This window comes from Anolis sagrei, chromosome 11, assembly GCF_037176765.1.
Source record: "Anolis sagrei isolate rAnoSag1 chromosome 11, rAnoSag1.mat, whole genome shotgun sequence".
NCBI lineage: Eukaryota > Metazoa > Chordata > Lepidosauria > Squamata > Dactyloidae > Anolis > Anolis sagrei.
In genome coordinates this window covers 31,354,549-31,377,503 of record NC_090031.1, presented here as the reverse complement: position 1 = coordinate 31,377,503, position 22,955 = coordinate 31,354,549, and the positions used below count along the sequence as shown (strand labels likewise).

The following is a 22,955-nucleotide window of genomic DNA, read 5'->3' as shown; positions in this document are numbered from 1 at the left end:
TTTACATGTAATATTGCTACTAATATTACAGTATAGTGGTATAGTACAATATAGTAATATATAATACTAAGATTGTGCCATGCTAATAATATAATATATTGTATGTAACTATAACTTGTAAGCCGCTTTGAGTCCCTTTTGGGGTGAGATGGGCGGCATATAAATGTCGTAAATAAATATTATACTGCTCTGTTTCTTTCTCTTTTGCCATTGCTCTAATGCTGGGTCTAGATGGCAAAAATAGCCACAAAAATCAACCCATATTCTATCCATGGACTTCTCGTGAATGAATGTATTTGTATGCTGGATTGTTGGGTTCACACCTGAATTCCAAGTGTGGCTCAACTGCTGTTATTGAGCAGCTGCCTGATGTCGAGCCTTGTCTTCTTTCAGCACTAGACGCCCAGCGCATTCCTCCCCACAATCGCACGGCGTCCACGAGTTTGTTCCACGAAAACGACCTGGTTGTCTCATACACTGACCTTGACAATCTCTTCAATTCCGACGAAGATGAGCTCACAGTAAGTAGCTTGACGAAGATTTGCCTTGCAGCGTTCTATTAGAATGGCGGCCAAGAAGCACAGCTTGCAGAGGTGGGCACGGCACACTGAAAAAGAAGGAAAATCACACCGGTTCTCATCATTTCCTCTTCTGGGCCGTATCAGATAATTCTGCAGATTAGCCGAGTGTGTTTGACCTTAATCCATACTCTAGTAGTGTTGCTCTGTACTTACTCCCCTTTGGGGAGATGGTGGGGGGGTATAAATAAAGATTATTATTATTGTATTGTTGAAGGCTTTCATGGCTAGAATCACTGGGTTGTTGTAGGTTTTTTCGGGCAATATGGCCATGTATGTCAAGAGAAAATGCCTCTAGAACATTTTTTGGGCCATATAGCCCAAAAAAACCTACAACAACCCATTATTATTATTATTATTATTATTATTATCATTATCATTATCATTATCATCATCAGTAGAGTAAGGTTCCCTCTATACTGTCATGCAGAGATAGCCCAGTAGATGGGAAAGAAAGATAAGTTAGAGTGATGGAGGCATTACTTTTTGACCCCCACTCATATACAACGGCTTATTAAAATGGTCTCACTTACATAAAATGGCCTTAACCAATGCCATTTCTACCTGGTTCTATTTCCATTTCTACCATGGCCCAAGAGGTCTCTTCCAACTCTTTGATTCTATGATTCTATGGTTGTATGTTTCTTTGGGAAATCTATTCCTTGTCTATGGCAGCTGCCTTCTACATGGCACGAGGGCTTTTTAGAAAACAATAACAACAATAATAATAATAACTGAACTGCCAAGACTCTGGCACAAGCCAGTCAAGGTGGTCCCAGTGGTGATCAGCACACTGGGTGCAGTGCCTAAAGACCTTGGCCTGCACTTAAAAACAATCTGCACTGACAAGATTACCATCTGCCAGCTGCAGAAGGTCGCCTTACTGGGATCTGCACTCATTATTTGCTGATATAGCACACAGTCCTAGACACCTGGGAAGTGTCCGACGTGTGATCCAATACAACAACCAGCAGAGTGACTGCTGTGGACAGTCACTACCTCTGAGGATGCTTGCCATAGATGCAGGCGAAACGTCAGGAGAAAATGCCTCTAGAACATGGCCAAATAGCCCGAAAAAACCTACAACAACCTATTGTTATTATTATTACTGTGGACTCATCTTGTTGTGTTTCAAATAATAATAATAATAATTATTATTATTATTATTATACCCCACCTCCATCTCCCCAAAGGGACTGTGGGGGTATCTTACATGGGGACGAGCACGAACAGCATAATATAGCACATTAAAATATATAATGGCACTATAAAACAGAATAAAACAACAACATTATAACAAAATATGAAAAAGCAGCAACCAACAACCAATGAGCTCTATGATAACAATCAGTTTCTGGATACGGGTGGACAGACTGGTGCAAAGACAAAGATAGGGCTGATGGATAAAGACCACATTACAACAGTGAATATAGAGGGCGGTATGAGAATTTATTATTATTATTTACAGTATTTCCACCCTTCTCACCCTGCAGGGGACTGAATTCGGATCACAATGCACATATACATAGCAAACATTCAATGCCATAGACACACAGACTATTTAACTTTCCAGCTTCATGAGGGTTTGCTTTTTGAATTCTCACCACCGGGGGAGCTGTCGCTTCAGCATCCACTTGTGACACCAATGGAGTACTTCCCCATTCTTTTGCAGCCTCCTGGAGAGTTTTATGGCATTGTAAATTAGTTAAATTAGCTTCCCTGCATAAGCGGTACCTAAATTTCTTACTTGACAGGTACAATTGTCTTTCGGGCTGCAAAGGTCAATGGCAAGCTAGGCAAATGGTCAGGAGCTTACTCTGACCCAGGCTGGCTTTGAACTCATAACCTTTTGGTCAGTAGTGATTTTAATGCAGCTGACTCCCAACCAGCTGTGCCACAAATTAAATTGAATCGAATTGCAGAACAATAGTAAAGTTCATGGAGAAGATTTTGAATCCTAGTCCAAGACCATTATGGCATTGTCACTATTGAAAGCGAAATAAATAAATCCCTTTTCTCTTCTTCAGCCCGGGTCTAAAAGGATGCTGAATGGAACTGATGACAAATCCAATTGCAAAGAGTCGAAAGCAGGAAACCTGGACCCCTTGTCATGCATAAGTAAGTGCCTTTCCTCTCCGTTTCAGACCATGATTCATACACAACTGGATGTATTCGTTGACTTACGTGGATGTTGCTGGTATGGTTGCAACTCCCATGACATCTGGCTTGGATCAATAACGTCAGGATGTTTACTTTCCATGATTATGTATCATTGCTTCCTGAAAAACCAGTCTCAGATGTTTCTGGGGTAGACTTCAAGAGGGCCACATTCCTTGAGATTTAAACATTTGTGGAATTCAGAGTTATTTGGCTTCCTCTCTGCAAAAAGCACTTTCTAAGGGTCAGTTGATGTAAGTGGCACTACTCTCTGGAATTGGTTGGCTGCAATGCCAACGCCCCTCGTATCAATTCTGCATGGAGCCTCCAGTGGTGCAATGGGTTAAACCCTTGTGCCCGCTGGACTGCTGACCTGAAGGTTGGGTTGCTTTTTTTTTGTGTCAGGAGCAACTTGAGAAACTGCAAGTCACTTCGGGTGTGAGATAATTGATCGTCTGCAAGGACGTTGCCCAAGGGACGCCCTGATGTTTTTGAGGGAGGCTTTGTGGGAGGCTTCTCTCATGTCCCCCGCATGGGGAGCTGGAGCTGGCAGAGGGAGCTCATCCACGCTCTCGCCCCATATTCAAACCTCCGATCTGTCATGTCCCTGCATGGGGAGCTGGAGCTGGCAGAGGGAGCTCATCCACGCTCTCGCCCCATATTCAAACCTCCGATCTGTCATGTCCTGCATGGGGAGCTGGAGCTGACAGAGGGAGCTCATCCATGCTCTCCCCGGATTCGAACTTTTGATCTGTCATGTCCCCTCATGGGGAGCTGGAGCTGACAAAGGGAGCTCATCCATGCTCTCCCCGGATTAAAATGCTCCGATCTGTCATCTCCCCGCATGGGAAGCTGGAGCTGACAGAGGGAGCTCATTCAGGCTCTCCCAGATTCGAACGCTCTGATCTGTCATGTTCCCGCAAGCTGGAGCTGACAGGGGGAGCTCATTCACACTCTCCCTGGATTAAAACCTCCAATCTGTCATGTCCCCACATGGGGAGCTGGAGCTGACAGAGGGAGCTCATCCACCCTCTCCCCAGATTCAAACGCTCTGATCTGTCATGTTCCCGCATGGCAAGCCGGAGCTGACAGAGGGAGCTCATCCACGCTCGCCTCGGATTCAAACGTTCCGATCTGTCATGCCCTCGCATGGGGAGCTGGACCTGACTGAGCGAGCTCATCCACGCTCTCTCCAGATTCAAACCTCCGATCTGTCATGTACCCACATAGGGAGCTGGAGCTAACAGAGGGAGCTCATCCACGCTCTCCCCGGATTCGAATGCTCCGATCAATCATGTCCCCGCATGGGAAGCTGGAGCTGAAAGAGAGAGCTCATCCATGCTCTCCCTGGATTCGAACCTGTGATCTGTCATGTCCCCGCATAGGCAGCTGGAGCTGGCAGAGGGAGCTCATCCGCACTCTTCAATCAAGGGTTTAACCCATTGCGCTACCGGGGGCTCCTGGTTGGGTTGCTGACCTGAAGGTTGTCAGTTTGAATCCGGGAAGAATGCGGATGAGCTCCCTCTGTCAGCTCCAGCTTCCTATGTGGAAATGTGAGAGAAGCCTCCCACAAGGATGGTAAAATATGTGCTGTTATGTATATGCAAATAAGAATATTAATGCTGTGCTGTTATGTATATGTTAATAATATATAATAATAATAATAATAATAATAATAATAATAATAATAATAATAATAATCTAATATTACCTCTAATGTCCTAGGCCCTTGGATAAAGCCCAGTATTCAGAGCTGAAGGCCAGACACTTGGACCTAATATGTCCATGAAAATAATAATAGTAGTAATAATAATAAACAAAAACCTTTCCGCAGTTCCTTCTCTGGGCAACGTCCCCTAGGCAATGCCCTTGCAGACAGCAGATTCTCTCACACCAGAAGAGACTTGCAGTTTCTCAAAAAACACGAAAAAACTCAATTCTGCATCAATAGGTGCCAATTCGCCGATTTGGAAGATCCTTTCGTGCATTTTTCAAGCGCGATAAACCTTTTTGCCTTTGAAGAAACGGCAATCTGTCTGTCGGCAACTTGTGAGCTTCCTTCTCATGTGAACAGTTGCCCATATGGCACTGTTGATGCCTGTTGACAGGATTACTTCGAAATTGATCAATTAGTAATAACCTTATAGTTGACGAGAGTAATTTTGCTATGCGTCAGTGTCAAGCGGGAAAACAAACTCTTTTCTCAAATCCAAAACAGGTACGGCGGATCTCCATAAAATGTACCCCACGCCGCCATCTTTGGAGCAACACATCATGGGCTTTTCTCCCATGAACATGAACAGTAAGGATTACGGCAGCCTGGACGCGACGCCTGGGGGGACCGTCCTGGACGGAAATGGCACCACTGCCGGCATTCAGTTCCGGATTGAGGTGGACGAGGGATTCTGCAGTCCCAAACCCTCCGAAATAAAGGTACGTGGATGGAGAAATCTTACTCTTTATTCTTCGTGTATTGCATTGCTTTATGCGTATTGGTTATGTGTGATAAGAAAGGGATTCGGTTTTGTTTCAAACATAGTGTTTTCTTAATTCCGATACATACATTTGCATTGAAATGTCTGTGATATGAAGCAGAATAGGCCTCTGGATAAGTTGGACACCCTAAACTAGGAAAATCAAGCATAGGAGAAGATGTATTGTCGAAGGCTTTCATGGCTGGAATCACTAGGTTCTTGTGGGTTTTTTCGGGCCATAGAGCCATGTTCTAGAGGCATTTCTCCTGATGTTTCGCCTGCATCTATGGCAAGCATCCTCAGATGCTTGCCATAGATGCAGGCGAAACGTCAGGAGAAATGCCTCTAGAACATGGCTCTATGGCCCGAAAAAACCCACAAGAACCTATAGGAGAAGATGTGGTGAGATATCAAAAAGATTGTCTGCTTATTCTCTCCTGCTTTATCAATTTCCAAAAGTCAGCTTGTTTCTAAATCTTAAATATGCTGTATATACTCGAGTATAAGCAGTTTTTTTCAGCCTTGTTTTAAGGCTGAAAAATCCTTCCTCGGCTTGTACTCGAGTCAAAGTTATGTATTATTTTACTCTGTTGTTATTATTATTGTTGTTACTATTACATTTATTATTTTCCTCTATTTCTTATTATTATTATTACATTTATAATTTTACTCTATTATTATTACATTTACATTATTTTACTCTATTATTTTCATTACATTTATTATTTTTCTCTACTATTATTGTTATTACACTTACATTATTTTATTCTATTATTTTTACTACATTTATTGTTTTTCTCTATTATTGTTATTACACTTACATTAGTTTACTCAATTATTTTTATTACATTTATTATTTTACTCTACTATTATTGTTATTACACTTACATTGTTTTACTCTAATATTTTATTATATTTATTATTTTTCTCTATTATTGTTATTACATTTACATTACTCTATTATTTTATTACATTTATTATTTTTCTCTACTTTTATTGTTATTACACTTACAATATTTCAATCTATTATTTTTACTACATTTATTATTTTTCTCTACTATTATTGTTATCACACTTACATTATTTTACTTAATTATTTTATTACATATATTATTTTCTCTACTATTGTTATTACACTTACATTATTTTACTCTATTATTATTGTTATTACATTTATTATTTTATTATTTATTTACTATATTTGTATACCCCCCCTTCTCAGCCCTTAGGCGACTCAGGGCAGTTGACAATGGCAATGATTTGATGCCCCAAAACACCATAAAATATTTTAAAACATTATAAAAACATTTAAAACACAATATAAAACCATAACAAGAATACTAACAGCATACATCATTTGCATCTTCTAATAAAAACATTGTCCCATTTTGTTGTTCAATTCCTATGTCTTTTACCTTGCATTTTCAAACGCTTGCTCAAACAACCAAGTCTTGACTCTCTTCCAAAATCTTAAGCGAGAGGGGGCCGATCTAATGCCTCCTATTATTACATTTATTATTTTAATCTATTATTACATGTATTATTTTACTCTATTATTATTATTACATGTATTATTTTACTCTATTATCATTATATTTATTATTTTATGCTATTTATTATTACATTTTTAATTTTCTCTATCATTATTATTACATGTATTATTTTACTATATTATTATATTTATTATTTTATGCTATTTATTATTACATTTTTAATTTTCTCTATCATTATTATTACATGTATTATTTTACTATATTATTATATTTATTATTTTATGCTATTTATTATTACATTTATTATTTTACTCTATTATTATTAAATTTAATATTTTATTCTACTATTATTACATTTATCATTTTAGGTTATTTATTATGATGTTTATTATTTTACTGTATTATTATTGGAAAGATATGCAAGCGCATTCACATTGAAGCAAGTTAGGATAATGGTTTAATCAGAGTTGGACAGTCTTACCTTAAATTACAGTATTATGTACGTAAATATTCAAAAATATTTAACCTACTGATGCCTCAGTTAATATAATTTTATTGGTATCTATTTATATTTTGAAATTTCCCAGTAGCTGCTGAATTTCCCACCATCGGCTTAGACTCAAGTCAATACATTTTCCCAGCTTTTGGTGGTAAAATTAGGTGCCTCGGCTTATATACGGGTCGGATTATACTCGAGTATATACAGTATGGCATATTGTAGAAAAGGATCCAGTTTTGAATGGGATTGATAGCCAGCCGTTGCATCAAGTATTCACCTGGCTTCATCTGTTGTATGTATTCTACTGTGTTGTTATTGTGTTTTGGTTTTATTTTATTGTAATATGCTGTTGGGCTTGGCCTCATGTAAGCTGCCCCGAGTCCACGTTGGGGAGATGGTGGCGGGGTATTAAATAAAGATGATGGTGATGATGATGATTATGATTATCTGTCTTTCTCGGTTGTCTAATTAATTGTGCCGAGCAGTAAATGGCAGAGAGGGCCAAAAGGTTGTCTCTTGTTTGGCTCTGCTTTTTTTCTGACCATCTTCTTTCTCCTTTCCTTGCCCAGGATTACTCCTATGTGTATAAGCCTGAGAACGTCCAGCCTTTTGTTGGCTGCTCCATGTTTGCGCCGTTGAAGACGCTTCCCAGCCAATGCCTCCCTGCCATCAAACTGCCAGAGGAGTGTGTTTACCGTCAGAGTTGGACTGTCGGCAAGCTGGAGCTGCTTCCTCCGGGGCCCACAATGCCATTCATCAAAGAGGGGTACGTACCTGTGTGCCGCCTGTGTGATGGGAAAGGTCTCCAAGATACGTCGACATGCTTTGGGAAGAACCAAGCACTATTTGTGTACAATTGTGTACAATTTCTTGCAGAGGATGTGTTGGGAAAAGGCTTTAGACACCTGCCTAGCCTTTCCCAACCTGGTGTTGTTCAAATATCATGGAGAACAACTCCATACTCCCATCTCTGGGATTTTGGGAGTTGAATCCCATCATATTTATTTATTTATTTCAAATATTTGTACCCCACCCTTTTCAACCCCTGGGGGGAGGGGGGGACGACTCGGGGCGGTTTCCAGCGTGCAATGATTCGATGCCTCTATGTGTATATAATAAAATTCATAATAAAACCAATAATTGCATACAATTCAAAATATTAAATCAATTCAATTTAAAATATGCTTAAATATTACGGCCTTATAGCCTTAACAACCTTGTTATAATATTATAATGTAATGCAATATAATACTAATCTATATAAATAAAAATGTACTGTCAGTTTGTGAGATTAACATAACTCAAAAACTACTGGACGAATTGACACCAATTCTGGACACAATACACCTATCAGGCCAACGAGTGACCATCACTCATAAAAGCACTGGAAAACACAACAGAAGAGGCTTAAAAAGCCAAATAATAAAAAATACATTACAATGCATGCGCAAAACCATATATATATAAACACAAACACACACCTATACACATATACACAAATATATACCATACCACACACACACAACACACATATATACAGACTGGGCCACAGCAACATGTGGCAGGGGGCGGCTAATAATCTTTATAAATAATAATGTAATGTTCATTTGTGGGATTAACATAACTCAAAAACCACTGGACAAATGGACACCAAATTTGGACACAATACACCTATCAGGCCAACAAGTGACCATCACTCATGAAAACAATGAAAAACACAACAGAAGAGACTTAAAAAGCCCAAAAAAGACATTACAACGCATGCATAAAGCCACACATATATACATATATACACAAATATATATACACACACGAAACACATATACACAGACTGGGCCACAGCAACGCATGGCAGGGAACGGCTAGTTATCTATATATCATATTATTATCACAGCATAGAAATAGTATTATAGTATTATATATTACTATATTGTACTATACCTCTATACTGCAATATACTGCAATATTATTAGTAATATTACATGTAATAAATAGTATTTATTTACTTATTTACCTTACTTATATACCGCTGTTCTCAGCCCGAAGGCGACTCAATTATTATATTGTATTATTATTGGTATTATATTGTATTACATTGTAATATTATTATCAATATTATATGTATATACAATATTTATTTATTTATTACATTTATATGCCGCCCTTCTTACCCCGACTTATTTTTATTAGCATATTATTATTAGCATCATTATTATTATTTTTTTTTAATGTAATTTTTATTGAAAGTTTTCTTTGTGTTACAACAAATCAAAAAAAACTAGATAGATAACAGTTATGAAAGAAGTGAATTACCAGAAAAAGAGAGTGCAAGGGGATATCAAAGAGATGGGTTGGGCGGATGTGGGAAGAAATTATTATTATTATTATTTGAAACACAACAAAATGAGTCCACAGCAGACACATATACACAAATATACATACACATGCATATACACACATACACACAAAGCACATATACACAAACTGGGCCACAGCAACGTGTGGCAGGGGACAGCTAGTAATTAATAAATAAACAATGATCTTTCAGTGCAGTAATGAGTAATGCAAGTGACATTATGTGAGTGGGAATGGCTCCTGGAATGTGTGATTTTAAGTTGATATATTTCAATTAATATGATTCTTAAATTATATGTCATGTTATTTTTATGTGTACTCATGGCATCGAAATGTGCCGTTTGTTGTGAGCCGCCCTGAGTCCCCTTCAGGGTGAAAAGAGCGGGATAGAAGTGCAATAAATACATAAATAATCTTGAGGTTCAGGAGAGTTGGCGCTGCCTCCCTTTGCATCTCGCCTCCTCTCAAGTGTTGGCAGAATGCTTCCAATGTGTACCCTCTGAATAATTCACGCCGGTCTTGAGGTGCAGCCGAAACTTGTTTTAATGCCGCTATTAGGTGTTAAACTTATTTATTAACTCTCCCGTAATGGTTTCTTGGAGGTGCTTTGGAGTATTAATTTAGTTTTAATAAGCCATGAATAGTGCCATAAAGACAAACCAGGGACTCTGCTGCACTTCTGGCAGCGTTTTGTAGGCACCGATTATTATTCTCGGCATGGGGACAGGGGAGCGGAACCAGAGAGAGGGATTCTTTGTTTTCTTTCGAGGAGGGAAATCATGCCTCGCAAATGTCATGTCTGGAATGGAATCCTTGATGACTGTGTTAAATTTCTGGAAGCAGACGTTTAGGTTTAATGGGGAAAGGAGTATGTTGGAGGGTAGGTGGGCTTCCCAGAAACACTGCCAGGGTCTCAGAGCCAATCTGATTTGCTTCTACAATGACATCATTGAGGGCCAAATGAAGCTAATTCAGCACGGGAGTTCAATCTAGTCATATAATATAATATATTAATATAATACAATATATTGTATATACATATAATATTGATAATATTATAATGTAATATAATATAATACTACTACTAATAATAATATATTATAATTATATATTTTATATTAAATATAATATTACTAATAATATTACAGTATAATGTTATATAGTATAATGTAATTATTTATTTCATATATTTATTTCATATATTTATATCCCGCCCTTCTCCCCACAAGGGGGACACTATATCAATAAAAATGTAATGTTCGTTTGTGGGATTAACAGAACTCAAAAACCACTGAACTAATTGACACCAATTTTGGACACAATACATCTCCCAGGCCAACAAGTGACCATCACTCATAAAAACACTGAAAAACACAGCAGAAGGGACTTAAGGAGCCAAAAAAACAAAAAATACATTACAATACATGCGCAAAACCACATATATACACAAACACACACATATATGCATATACACACACACATACAAAACTCATATACACTGACTAGGCCACAGCAACATGTGGCAGGGGATGGCTAGTAATATAATATAATATATTATATTATATATACATATAATATTGATAATATTATAATGTAATACAATATAATACTAATAATAATATGATATTATAATTATATATTTTATATTAAATGTAATATTACTAAGGATATCACAGCATAATGATATAGTACAATGTAATCTATACAAATAAAAATGTAATGTTCGTTTGTGGGATTAACATCACTCAAAAACCACTGGACGAATTGACACCAAATTTGGACACAATATACCGATCAGGCCAACAAGTGACCATCACTCATAAAAACACTGAAAAACATAGCAGAAGGAACTTAAAGAGCCACCCCCCCCCCAATGCATACGCAAACCCACATATATACACAAACACACACATATACACAAATATATACACACACATATATGCATATACACACACACACACAACTCTTATACACAGACTGGGCCACAGCAATGTGTGGCAGGGGATGGCTAGTAATATAATATAATATAATATAATATAATATATGTATATTATATATACGTACATATAATATTGATAATATTATAATGTAATACAATATAATACTACTGCTGCTACTAATAATAATATGATATTATAATTATATATTTTATATTAAATGTAATATTACTAAGGATATTACAGCATAATGTTATAGTACAATGTAATCTATATAAATAAAAATGTAATGTTTGTTTGTGGGATTAACATAACTCAAAAACCACTGGATGGATTGACACTAAATTTGGACACAATATACCGATCAGGCCAACGAGTGACCATCACTCATAAAAACACTGAAAAACACCACAGAAAAGACTTAAAAAGCCAATTTTAAACACATTCCAACGCATGCGCAAAACAACACATATATATGCAAACACATATTTACACACACAAACCACTCCGAGTCCCCTTCAGGGTAAGAAGGGCGGCATATAAATGTTGTGTGTGTGTGTGTGTGTGTGTGTGTGTATATATATATATATATAATTATTATTATTATTATTATTATTATGTACCTCAATGTACCTGACTTTTCCCTGTGTGCAGTATGGAAGGATGTGTGAATCGGAAATTTCTGAGATTTGACGCCCTCCTTATCTTGTGCATTGTACAGTGTTCCCTCACTACTTCGCAGTTCGCTTTTAGCGGACTCGTTTTCGTGGTTTTCAAAAAATATTAATTTAAATTTTTTTTTCTGTTTTGTGGGTTTTTTCCGCCGCCGCTCTCCAAGGCGCTTTCCCTCCTCATTCCTCCCTTCCTCCAGCCTTCCTTTCATTCACTTTATTTTAAGTTTATAAAGACTTAAAATAGTGTATAACTATTAAAATAATGTATAAATATTAAAATAAATATAGCGTCCCTACGTTGCGGTTTTTCACTTATTGCAGGAGATCCTGGAACGTAATGTAATTCGCCCAGTAGTTTTTGAGTTATGTTAATCCCACAAATGAACATTACATTTTTATTTATAGTCTACTACCCTGCCATGCCTTGCTGTGGCCCAGTCTGTGTATATGTTTTGTGTGTATATATGTGTGTATATTTGTTTATATGTGTGTTTGTGTGTATATATATGTGGTTTTACGCAGGTGTTGTAATGTATTTTTTGGTTTTTTTGGCTTTTTAAGTCTCTTCTGCTGTGTTTTTTGATGTTTTGATGAGTGATGGTCACTCGTTGGCCTGAGAGGTGTCTTGTGTCCAAATTTGGTGTCAATTCATCCAGTGGTTTTTGGGTTATGCTAATCCCACAAACGAACATTACATTTTTATTTATATAGATTACTTGAAAAGCTGGACTAATAACCATCTCCTTCTTTTCTGTTGAAGTGACGGGAGCACCATTGATCAAGAGTACGGCCCGGCCTACACCCCACAGACGCATACTCCCTTTGGGATGCCCCCCAGCAGCGCCCCACCCAGTAATAGCGGGCCAGGCATCCTCCCTTCGCCTTCCACCCCTCGTTTCCCAACGCCAAGGACGCCAAGGACTCCTCGAACCCCCCGTGGGGCGGGTGGGCCGGCGAGCGCTCAAGGCTCCGTCAAGTACGAGAACTCGGACTTGTATTCGCCAGCCTCGACGCCCTCGACCTGCCGGCCGCTCAATTCTGTGGAGCCGGCAACCGTTCCTTCCATCCCCGAGGCCCACAGCCTCTACGTCAACCTCATTCTCTCGGAATCCGTGATGAATCTCTTCAAAGACTGCAATTTTGACAGCTGTTGCATCTGCGTCTGCAATATGAACATCAAAGGGGCCGACGTCGGCGTTTACATTCCCGATCCGACGCAGGAAGCCCAGTACCGGTGCACCTGTGGCTTCAGCGCCGTGATGAACAGGAAATTCGGCAACGGCTCTGGATTGTTCCTGGAGGACGAGTTGGACATCCTGGGGCGCAACTCGGAGTGCGGGAAGGAGGCCGAGAAACGCTTCGAGGTCCTCCGCGCCACGGCCGTTGAGCACAGCGGAGGGTCCAAAGAGGCCGACCGGCTCCCGGACGAGCTGATCCTCTTGCTGCAAGACCAGTGCACCAACTTGTTCTCGCCCTTTGGGGCAGCGGATCACGACCCCCAACCGAAAGTGGCCGCCGTCGGGAACATGGTACGGGCCGAGGAACGGGATTGTTGCAACGACTGCTACCTTGCGTTGGAACACGGGCGGCAGTTCATGGACAACATGTCAGGAGGCAAAGTTGACGAAGCACTTGTGAAAAATACTTGCTTGCATCACTGGTCAAAACGAAACGGTAAGAGTTTCCATCTTGGGTGGGGAGCACGACATTGTCAGGCAGAGGGCTTTAAATATTTGGGTTTCCTAAAATTTTCTAGTTTTTCCAAATTCATTATTACGAAGTTTGAAAATTGCATTCAAAGCACCCCCAACAGATGGCCATCCAGCCTCTGTTTCAAAGCCTCCAAAGAAGGAGCTGCCACCACACTCCAGGGCAGAGAGTTCCACTGCTGAACAGCTCTCGCAGTCACTAAGTTTATTTTATTTTATTTACAGTATTTATATTCCACCCTTCTCACCCCGCAGGGGACTCAGGGTGGATTACAATGTACATATACATGGCAAACATTCAATGCCATAGACACACAACATATATAGACAGACACACAACATATATAGACAGACACTCAGAGGCTATTTAACATTTTCTTGAGGGTATTCTAGCCACCAGGGGAGCTGTCGCTTCACCGTCCATTTGTGACACTGATGAAGCACTTCCTCATTCTTTGCATGCTTGCTGGAGATTTTTATGGCCTCGTAAATTAGTTAAATTAGCCTCCCCACATAAGTGGTACCTAATTTTCCTACTTGACAGATGCAACTGTCTTTCGGACTGCAAAGGTTGACAGCAAGCTATACAAATTGGTTGGAAGCTCACTCCGACCCGAGCTGGCTTCGAACTCATGACCTTTCGGTCAGTACTGATCTTAATGCAGCTGACTCCCAATCAGCTGCGCCACAGCTCATTAGCAACTTTTAATTACAGTCCAGCAAGCAGGTGGTTAGTCATTGCAGGCCTCAAATCTTTAGATTGGTGTCAAATTATTAGCTCTCATTCATTCATTCTTCCATACAACTCCATTCATACCCACACATCATATTAAATCCACATTTATCAAATCTGCATATTATACATTCCTCATGTTCAGGTGCAATCTCCTTTCTTGTAGTTTGAAGCCATTATCCTATTGCATCCTAGTCTCCAGAGCAGACGAAAACAAGCTTGCTCCCTCCTCCCTAGGACTTCCTCTCACATACTTATACGTGGCTATCATGTCTTCTCTCAGCCTTCTTCAGGCTAAACATGCCCAGCTCTTTAAGCCGCTCCTCATAGGGCTTGTTCTGCAGACCCTAGATCATGTGCTTCGACCAGAGAATAGAGGATGAGACTGTTGACATGCTTGACCAGTTCCCAGAATGCTGATATATATCTCCATCCAATTAACTTTGTTTCAGTTGTGGACGTGAGCATGCAATGTTCTCAGGACATCCTCCGCATGCTGCTCTCGCTCCAGCCTGTCCTTCAGGATGCCATTCAGAAGAAAAGGACCGTCCGCTCTTGGGGTGTACAAGGACCCCTCACGTGGCAGCAGTTTCACAAAATGGCCGGCCGAGGCTCTTATGGTAAACATCATTGGACATGCTTTCCTTTTAAGTGGGGTGGGGCTGGCAGGTGGAGAGATGTTTTTCAGAGTCATAGAAAGGAGGGATCCCAAAGGTCATCCAGTCCAACCCCCTTCTGCCAGGTTCTGGTATGTCCTGCACACATCGGTGGCGCAATGGGTTAAACCCTTGTGCCGACAGGAGTGAAAACTGACAGGCCAAGGTTTGAATCCATGGAGAGCGTGGATGAGCTCCCTCTGTCAGCTACAGCTCCCCATGTGGGAACGTGAAAGAAGCCTCCCACAAGGATGGTAAAACATCAGAAACATCTGGGCAACGTCCCCTAGGCAACATGAGAATGAAAAGAAAGGGGGCCAGGGGTCATTTCCATCTTGTCTCCTGCATATGTCTTCCTCTAGATGGGCTTTGGCAGATGTTCTCCAGAATACAGAAGATGCTGGTGTTGTCCCAATCTGACACTGTTCTCATGTGCTCTTGTCCCTCAGGAACCGACGAATCCCCAGAACCACTGCCCATCCCGACGTTTTTGTTGGGATACGATTACGACTTCTTGGTGCTGTCCCCCTTTGCCTTACCGTACTGGGAGAGACTGATGTTGGAACCCTACGGCTCTCAGAGAGACATTGCCTACGTCGTGGTGTGTCCGGAGAACGAAGCTCTGCTGAACGGAGCCAAGACCTTCTTTCGGGACCTCACCGCAATATACGAGGTGAGAAAGCTGGATAGGGAAAACTCTGGGAGGAGCGCGCCAAAGTGCGTCTGAACTGGGTTGCTGTGAGTTTTCCGGGCTGTACGACCATGTTCCAGAAGCATTGGGGCCTCAGGGCAGATTCCAACACACACACAAACACACACACACACACAAATTTATTTATTTACTAGCTTGGGGAGAAAGTGGTAATCGAGGTTCTGTATGCCAAGTTTGCTCTTGATTAGTCATTGGATGAGGGTCGCAGTGGTTTCAGTAAGTGAGTAAAGGTACTGCAAGTCCCATCGTCCATGGTCCATCCCCCTTAGAAGTACATCAGGATGTAGAGTGGGTTGTGAGCACTCTGTGTGCCAAGTTTGGACCTGGTCTGTGATTTGTAGGGGCTGCAGTGTCCTGCGGGGAGTGAATCGGGTGAAGGTACTGGAAATCCCATCGTTCGTAGCCCATCCTGCCCTAAATCCACCAGGTTTAAAGTGGGCCATTGGGCCTCTGTGTACCAAGTTTGGTCCTGATCCGTCCTTGGTGTGGGCCACAGTGCTCTAAGGAAGTGAGTTAAACTACTGCAAGGCCCATCATCCATGGTCCATCCTCCCTCAAACTGCACCAGGATGTTGAGTGGGTCTTGCCGGGGGGGGGGGGGGGAGTCAGTATGCCAGGTTTGGTCTTATTCTGTCATTGTTGGGGGCCACAAAGTGTTTTGGACTTCAACTCCAACCATTCCTGACAGCCTCAGGCCCCTTTCCTTTCCCATCTGCTACCTCGGAATTTTGAAGCTGGCCAATCGAGACCATATGCAAATTGTACCACAGTGGCAGCCAATCATAACGCTGCCACATACACCTCCCTCCACATACAAACACTGACTTTTATTATATACATAGATATAGATTTATTTGCAGTATTTATATTCCGCCCTTCTCACCCCATAGGGGACTCAGGGCGAATTATAATGTACATATACATGGCAAACATTCAATGCCATAGACGCACAACATATATAGAGCCCATTTAACATTCCAGCTTCATGAGGGTATTCTGGCCACCAGGGGAGCTGTTGCTTCACTGTCCATTTGTGACACTGATGGAGTATTTCCTCATTCTTTGCATGCTTGCTGGAGATTTTTATGGCGTTGTAAATTAAATTAGCCTCCCTGCATAAGCGGTACCTAAATTTCCTAGACAGATGCAACTGTCTTTCGGGCTGCAAAGGTCGACAGCGAGCTACACAGTGGTAGCTTCGAACTCATGGCTTCGAACTCATGACCTTTTGTTCAGTAGTGATCGAATACAGCTGACTCCCAGCCACCTGCACCACAGTCCCGGTGCAAAGGCAAACATTCAATGCTTAGAGACAAGAAAACACAGATAAAGGTTTTAAATTTTTGTGTGTTATTGCTTATATATGAGTTATATTAATTGTATTGTTTTATCTGCTTACTGCTTTGTTGGTTTTACTGGTGTGTTGTTGGGCTTGGCCTCATGTAAGCTGCCCCAAGTCCCCTTGGGGAGATGGTGGCAGGATATAAATAAAGTATTATTATTATTATTATTATTATTATTATTATTATTATTATTATTATGGTAAAGGCTTCCCCTAATAATAATAATAATAATAATAATTATTATTATTATTATTATTATTTGTTTATTTATATTCTGCTCTTCTCTCCATGGGGACTCAGAGCAGATTACAGTGGAAACAGATACCGGCAAACATTCAATGCCTTGTTACAATACAATGAGACACACAAACACAAACAAAGGCAAAGGCTTCTCCTTTCATTTCTGGCTTTGGAGGCAGTGCTTTTCTCCATTTTCAAGCCAAGGAGCCTGTGTTTTCACCTGGTTGTGTGACTGGCATGACTGCTTGGAGCATCTTTTGCCTTTTCCCACCAAAGCAGTACCTATTGATCTACTCACATTTGCATGTTTTCGAACTGCTAGGTTGGCAGGAGCTGGGGTAAACAGCGGGCATTCACCGGGACTTTATTTTCACTGTGTTTTAATTCCCATGTGGTTGTTTTGCAGTCCTGTCGGCTTGGCCAGCATCGGCCCATCTGTAAACTGTTGCCCGATGGCATTATGAGGGTTGGATCTGCGGCTTCCACCAAATTGTCTGAGAAGTCTGTTGCCGAATGGTTCTCGCAGGCCGCTCATGCCAACAACGAGTCCTTCTCTCGGCTCAAGCTCTACGCGCAAGTCTGCAGATATGATCTGGGTATGGCTCCAATCCTTTATTTCCTGAAAGACTGAAGACTGATTGACAAGGGCTTGAACGTTCCCTGATTCCCAAGGAGACGTATTGACTTTGTTCCCAAATGGACATAAACAAAAGAGAAATATTAATAGACCTTTAGGGATTATGGCCTGCCAGGTTCGATAATTTTGGAGCTTTTAACTGTCTAATTGGTTTCCAGTTCTACCCTCCAAACTATCAATCTTGACAAGGGTCCTTTCTATGTTTTTTTCACACTAAAAAACCCACAGTTTTACAGAACCTGATAAGTGTAGAGTTCAGTTATAAAGTGCGCATTGAGGAGCTTCTCTCAACTTGAGAACACAAACAAGAAGACATAAAGCATTGAGTTACAGTTGCACATTTAGGATTAAACTAGCATTGCTTGGGTTTAAATTGTATTTTTGGTTCTTTCTTTGGTGTTGTCAAAGACTTTCATGGCCAGAATCACTGGGTTGTTGTGAGATTTTCAGTTTGTATGGTCACGTTCCAGAAGCATTCTTTCCTGATGTTTCACCCACATCTGTGGCAGGCAACTGCAGATGTGGGTGAAACTTCAGGAGAGAACGCTTCTGGAACGTGACCATACAGCCCGGAAAACTCACAGCAACCCAAATCTTTCTTTTCTTCCTCTCTTTTCCTCATATAATTCTCCCTCTGCCCCTTCCTTCCTTCCTTCCTTCCTTCCTTCCTTCCTTCCTTCCTTCCTTCCTTCCTTCCTTCCTTCTTCCTTTGCTTTTCCCCTCTTCTTCCTTCCTTCCTTCCTTCCTTCCTTTCTTTCTTTCTTTTTTCCTTCCTTCCTTCCTTCTTCTCTTGCTTTCCCCTTTTTTCTTCCTTCCTTCCTTCCTTCCTTCCTTCCTTCCTTCCTTCTTCCTTCTTCCTTCTTCCTTTGCTTTACCCCTCTTCTTTCTTTCTTTCTTTCTTTCTTTCTTTCTTTCTTTTTCCCTTCCTTCCTTCCTTCCTTCCTTCCTTCCTTCCTTCCTTCCTTCCTTCCTTCCTTCCTTCCTTCCTTCTTCTCTTGCTTTCCCTCATCTACCTTTTTCCTACCTTCCTTCCTTCCTTCCTTTATTTTTTTCCTTCCTTCCTTCCTTCCTTCTTCCTTCTTCCTTTGCTTTTCCCCTCTTATTTCTTTCTTTCTTTTTCCTTCCTTCTTCCCTTCCTTCCTTCCTTCTTCCCTTGCTTTCCCTCATCTACCTTTTTCCTTCCTTCCTTCCTTCCTTCCTTCTTCCTTTGCTTTTCCCCTCTTCTTTCTTCTTCCTTCCTTTATTTTTTCCTTCCTTCTTCCCTTGCTTTCCCTCATACACATTTTCCCTCTCCTTCCTTCCTTCCTTCCTTCCTTCCTTCCTTCCTTCCTTCCTTCCTTCCTTCCTTCTTCCTTTGCTTTTCCCCTCTCCTCCCTCCCTTCCTTCCTTCCTTCCTTCTCTTGCTTTCCCCCCTCACTCCCTCACTCCCTTCCTTCTTCCTTTGCTTTTCCCCTCTCCTTCCTTCCTTCCTCCCTCCCTCCCTTCTTTCCTCTTAGTTCTTTGTCTTGTTTTTCTTTCTTTTCCACTTTTTCTATCCCTCTCTCCCAGTATCAATCCTTTCCATCTCTATACTGCCCTCTTGTGGATGCATCTCAGCACTGCATATCCCTACAGGCCAGGAGCTAATACTTTCTATTTACTATCATGGTTTGCAAAATTGCTTTTCATTGAGATATTCCCACTAGTGGATGTGGTACCTCTTCTCTTTCTTTCTCCGTTCAAGTAATTCCTCGAACTCGCAAGGATTTGCTATTTGTGCCACCGAGCCTGACATTGCACCAACCAAGCATTGATGTTGTCCTACCCTTTTCTCCCTTTGTGTCTCAAGGTCCGTACCTCGCCACACAGCCCTTGGACAACTCCTTGCTTTCCCAGTCCAACCTCGTCCCTCCCGTAAGCCACCCTGCTTCCTCCCAACCGCCGGTGGCGGGCAATTCCACTCCATCCTCGACCCCTTCGTCCACGACGGGCAGCACCGCCGTCGCCATGAACTCCAGCAGCGCCCTCCCTCCTGCCGCCGCCACCACCACTGCCAACTCCACCTTGACCACCACTGCCACTTCGTCCTCCTCTTCCGGCGTCAGCAGCGGCATGCCGGCGAACAAACCCTCCTCCTTCCCGCCGTTCGGCAGCATGAACAACGCGGCCCCCTCCTCCCTCTCCGCACAGTCGTCCGTGGTTCAGAACGGACAGGCTGGGACGCAGCAGCAGCAACAGCAACAACAGCAGCAAACGGCAGGGATTTCCGGGGAGGCCCCTTCCCTCCCCACGCAGCCACACCCAGAGGTTTCCGAGAGGTAATGCGGCTGAGATGTACTCTATAATGCATTGAGGAGTGATAGATCCTGAATTTTACTTTTTGTTATTATTACATTTATTATATTACTTATTTAATATTATTATTATTACATTTATTTTTAGTCTATTATTATTACATTTACATTGTTACATTATTTTACTATTGTTGTTGTTACATTTATTATTTTACTCATTTAATTATTAATATAATGTTATATTTATTATTTTACTCTATTACTATTATTACATTTACATTATTTTATTCTATTTTATTACAGTTATTATTTTACTCTATTATTGTTGTTACATTTATTATTTTCCTCTATTATCATTATTACATTTACATTATTTTATTCTATTGTTTTATTACATTTATTATTTTACTTTCTTGTTATTATATATATTATTTTACTCTATTATTAATATATTAGTATATTTATTATTTTACTCTATTATTACTGTTATTATTACATTTCCATTATTTTACTCTATTATTATTATTATTATTATTATTATTATTATTATTTACTCTATTATTGTGGTTATTACATTTATTATTTTCCTGTATTTATTATCATTATTACAGTTACATTATTGCATTATTTTACTATATTATTATTTTATTACATTTATTATTTTACTTTCTTGTTATTATATATATTATTTTACTCTATTATTAATATATTAGTATATTTATTATTTTACTCTATTATTACTGTTATTATTACATTTCCATTATTTTACTGTATTATTATTATTATTATTAGTAGTAGTAGTAGTAGTAGAAGTAGTGTTAGTATTACATGTATTATTTCCCTCTTGTTGTTATTATTGGTAGGATACGTAAGCACATTTACATTGAAGATGGTTAGAATAATGGTTTAATCAGAGTTTACATAAATATTCCAAAACTTTTCACCTGTGGAGGCCTGAATTAATGTAATTTTATTTATGTCTATTTTTATTTTGAAATTGACCCATTGCTGCTGCATTTCCACCCTTGGCTTATACTCAAGTCAACAAGTTTTCCCAGGTTTTTGTGGTAAAATTAGTTGCTTTGACTTAAATTCGGGTCGGCTTATACCCGAGTACATACGGCACCTTTCTGTGTCTGACAGTCTATTTCTTGTTTCCTTGCCGTCTGCTTCCAGCACTATGGAGCGTGACAAAGTGGGGGTCCCCACGGACGGCGATTCGCACGCAGTCACGTACCCGCCGGCCATTGTGGTCTACATCGTCGACCCGTTCACCTATGAGAAGAAAGAGGAGAGCAGCTCATCCAACGTTTGGACCCTCGGCCTCCTCCGTTGCTTTCTCGAAATGATCCAGAATCTTCCTCCCCATATCAGGAACATTGTTTCTGTCCAGGTGAGCGAGCACACCCCAAAACGGGCCACGACACATAATAATAATAATAATAATAATAATAATAATAATAATAATAAAGTCCAGTCATGTCCGACTCTGAGAAATAGTGCTCCTATTGTTGTTGTTGTTATTATTATTATTATTATTATTATTAAATATTTAATATCATAATAGCTATTTAATATTTAATGAAAATAATAGGAATTGCAAAAAAGGGAAAGGTAAAGGTTTTCCACTGACATTAAGTCCAGTCGTGTCCAACTCTGGGGGATGGTGCTCATCTCCATTTCTAAGCCGAAGAGCCACCGTTGTCCGTAGACATCTCCAAGGTCATGTGGCCAGCAAAATAATACATAATAATATAGTAATAAGTTAAAGGTTTCCCCTTGTCATTAAGTGTAGTCGTGTCCAATTCTGGGGGGTGGTGCTCATCTCCATTTCTAAGCCGAAGAGCCACCGTTGTCCGTAGACACCTCCAAGGTCATGTGGCCAGCAAAATAATACATAATAATATAGTAATAAGTTAAAGGTTTCCCCTTGTCATTAAGTGTAGTCGTGTCCAATTCTGGGGGGTGGTGCTCATCTCCATTTCTAAGCCGAAGAGCCACCGTTGTCCGTAGACATCTCCAAGGTCATGTGGCCAGCAAAATAATACATAATAATATAGTAATAAGTTAAAGGTTTCCCCTTGACATTAAGTGTAGTCGTGTCCAATTCTGGGGGGTGGTGCTCATCTCCATTTCTAAGACGAAGAGCCACCGTTGTCCGTAGACACCTCCAAGGTCATGTGGCCGGCATAATAATACGTAATAATATAGTAATAATTACTAAGGTAAAGGTTTCCCCTTGACATTAAGTGTAGTCATGTCCAACTCTGAGGAATGGTGCTCATCTCCATTTCTAAGCCGAAGAGCCGGCGTTGTCCGTAGACACCTCCAAGGTCATGCGGCCGGCATAATAATACATAATAATATAGTAATAAGGTAAAGGTTTCCCCTTGTCATTAAGTGTAGTCGTGTCCAACTCTGGGGAATGGTGCTCATCTCCATTTCTAAGCTGAAGAGCCGATGTTGTCCGTAGACACCTCCAAGG

General features: G+C 40.5%; 1 protein-coding gene across 1 annotated transcript in view; it reads left to right on the top strand.

The window, feature by feature from the left end:
• The window catches only part of MED13 (mediator complex subunit 13), a 145,106-nt gene that overhangs the window by 109,424 nt on the left and 12,727 nt on the right, over positions 1-22,955 (top strand). The window contains exons 12-21 of the mRNA XM_067472147.1: positions 394-521; positions 2,606-2,696; positions 4,954-5,168; positions 7,771-7,967; positions 12,928-13,841; positions 15,062-15,229; positions 15,715-15,938; positions 17,967-18,156; positions 20,026-20,494; positions 21,647-21,863. Of these exons, the coding sequence (XP_067328248.1) occupies positions 394-521; positions 2,606-2,696; positions 4,954-5,168; positions 7,771-7,967; positions 12,928-13,841; positions 15,062-15,229; positions 15,715-15,938; positions 17,967-18,156; positions 20,026-20,494; positions 21,647-21,863 (2,813 nt within the window). The remainder of the gene's footprint in view (positions 1-393; positions 522-2,605; positions 2,697-4,953; positions 5,169-7,770; positions 7,968-12,927; positions 13,842-15,061; positions 15,230-15,714; positions 15,939-17,966; positions 18,157-20,025; positions 20,495-21,646; positions 21,864-22,955) is intronic.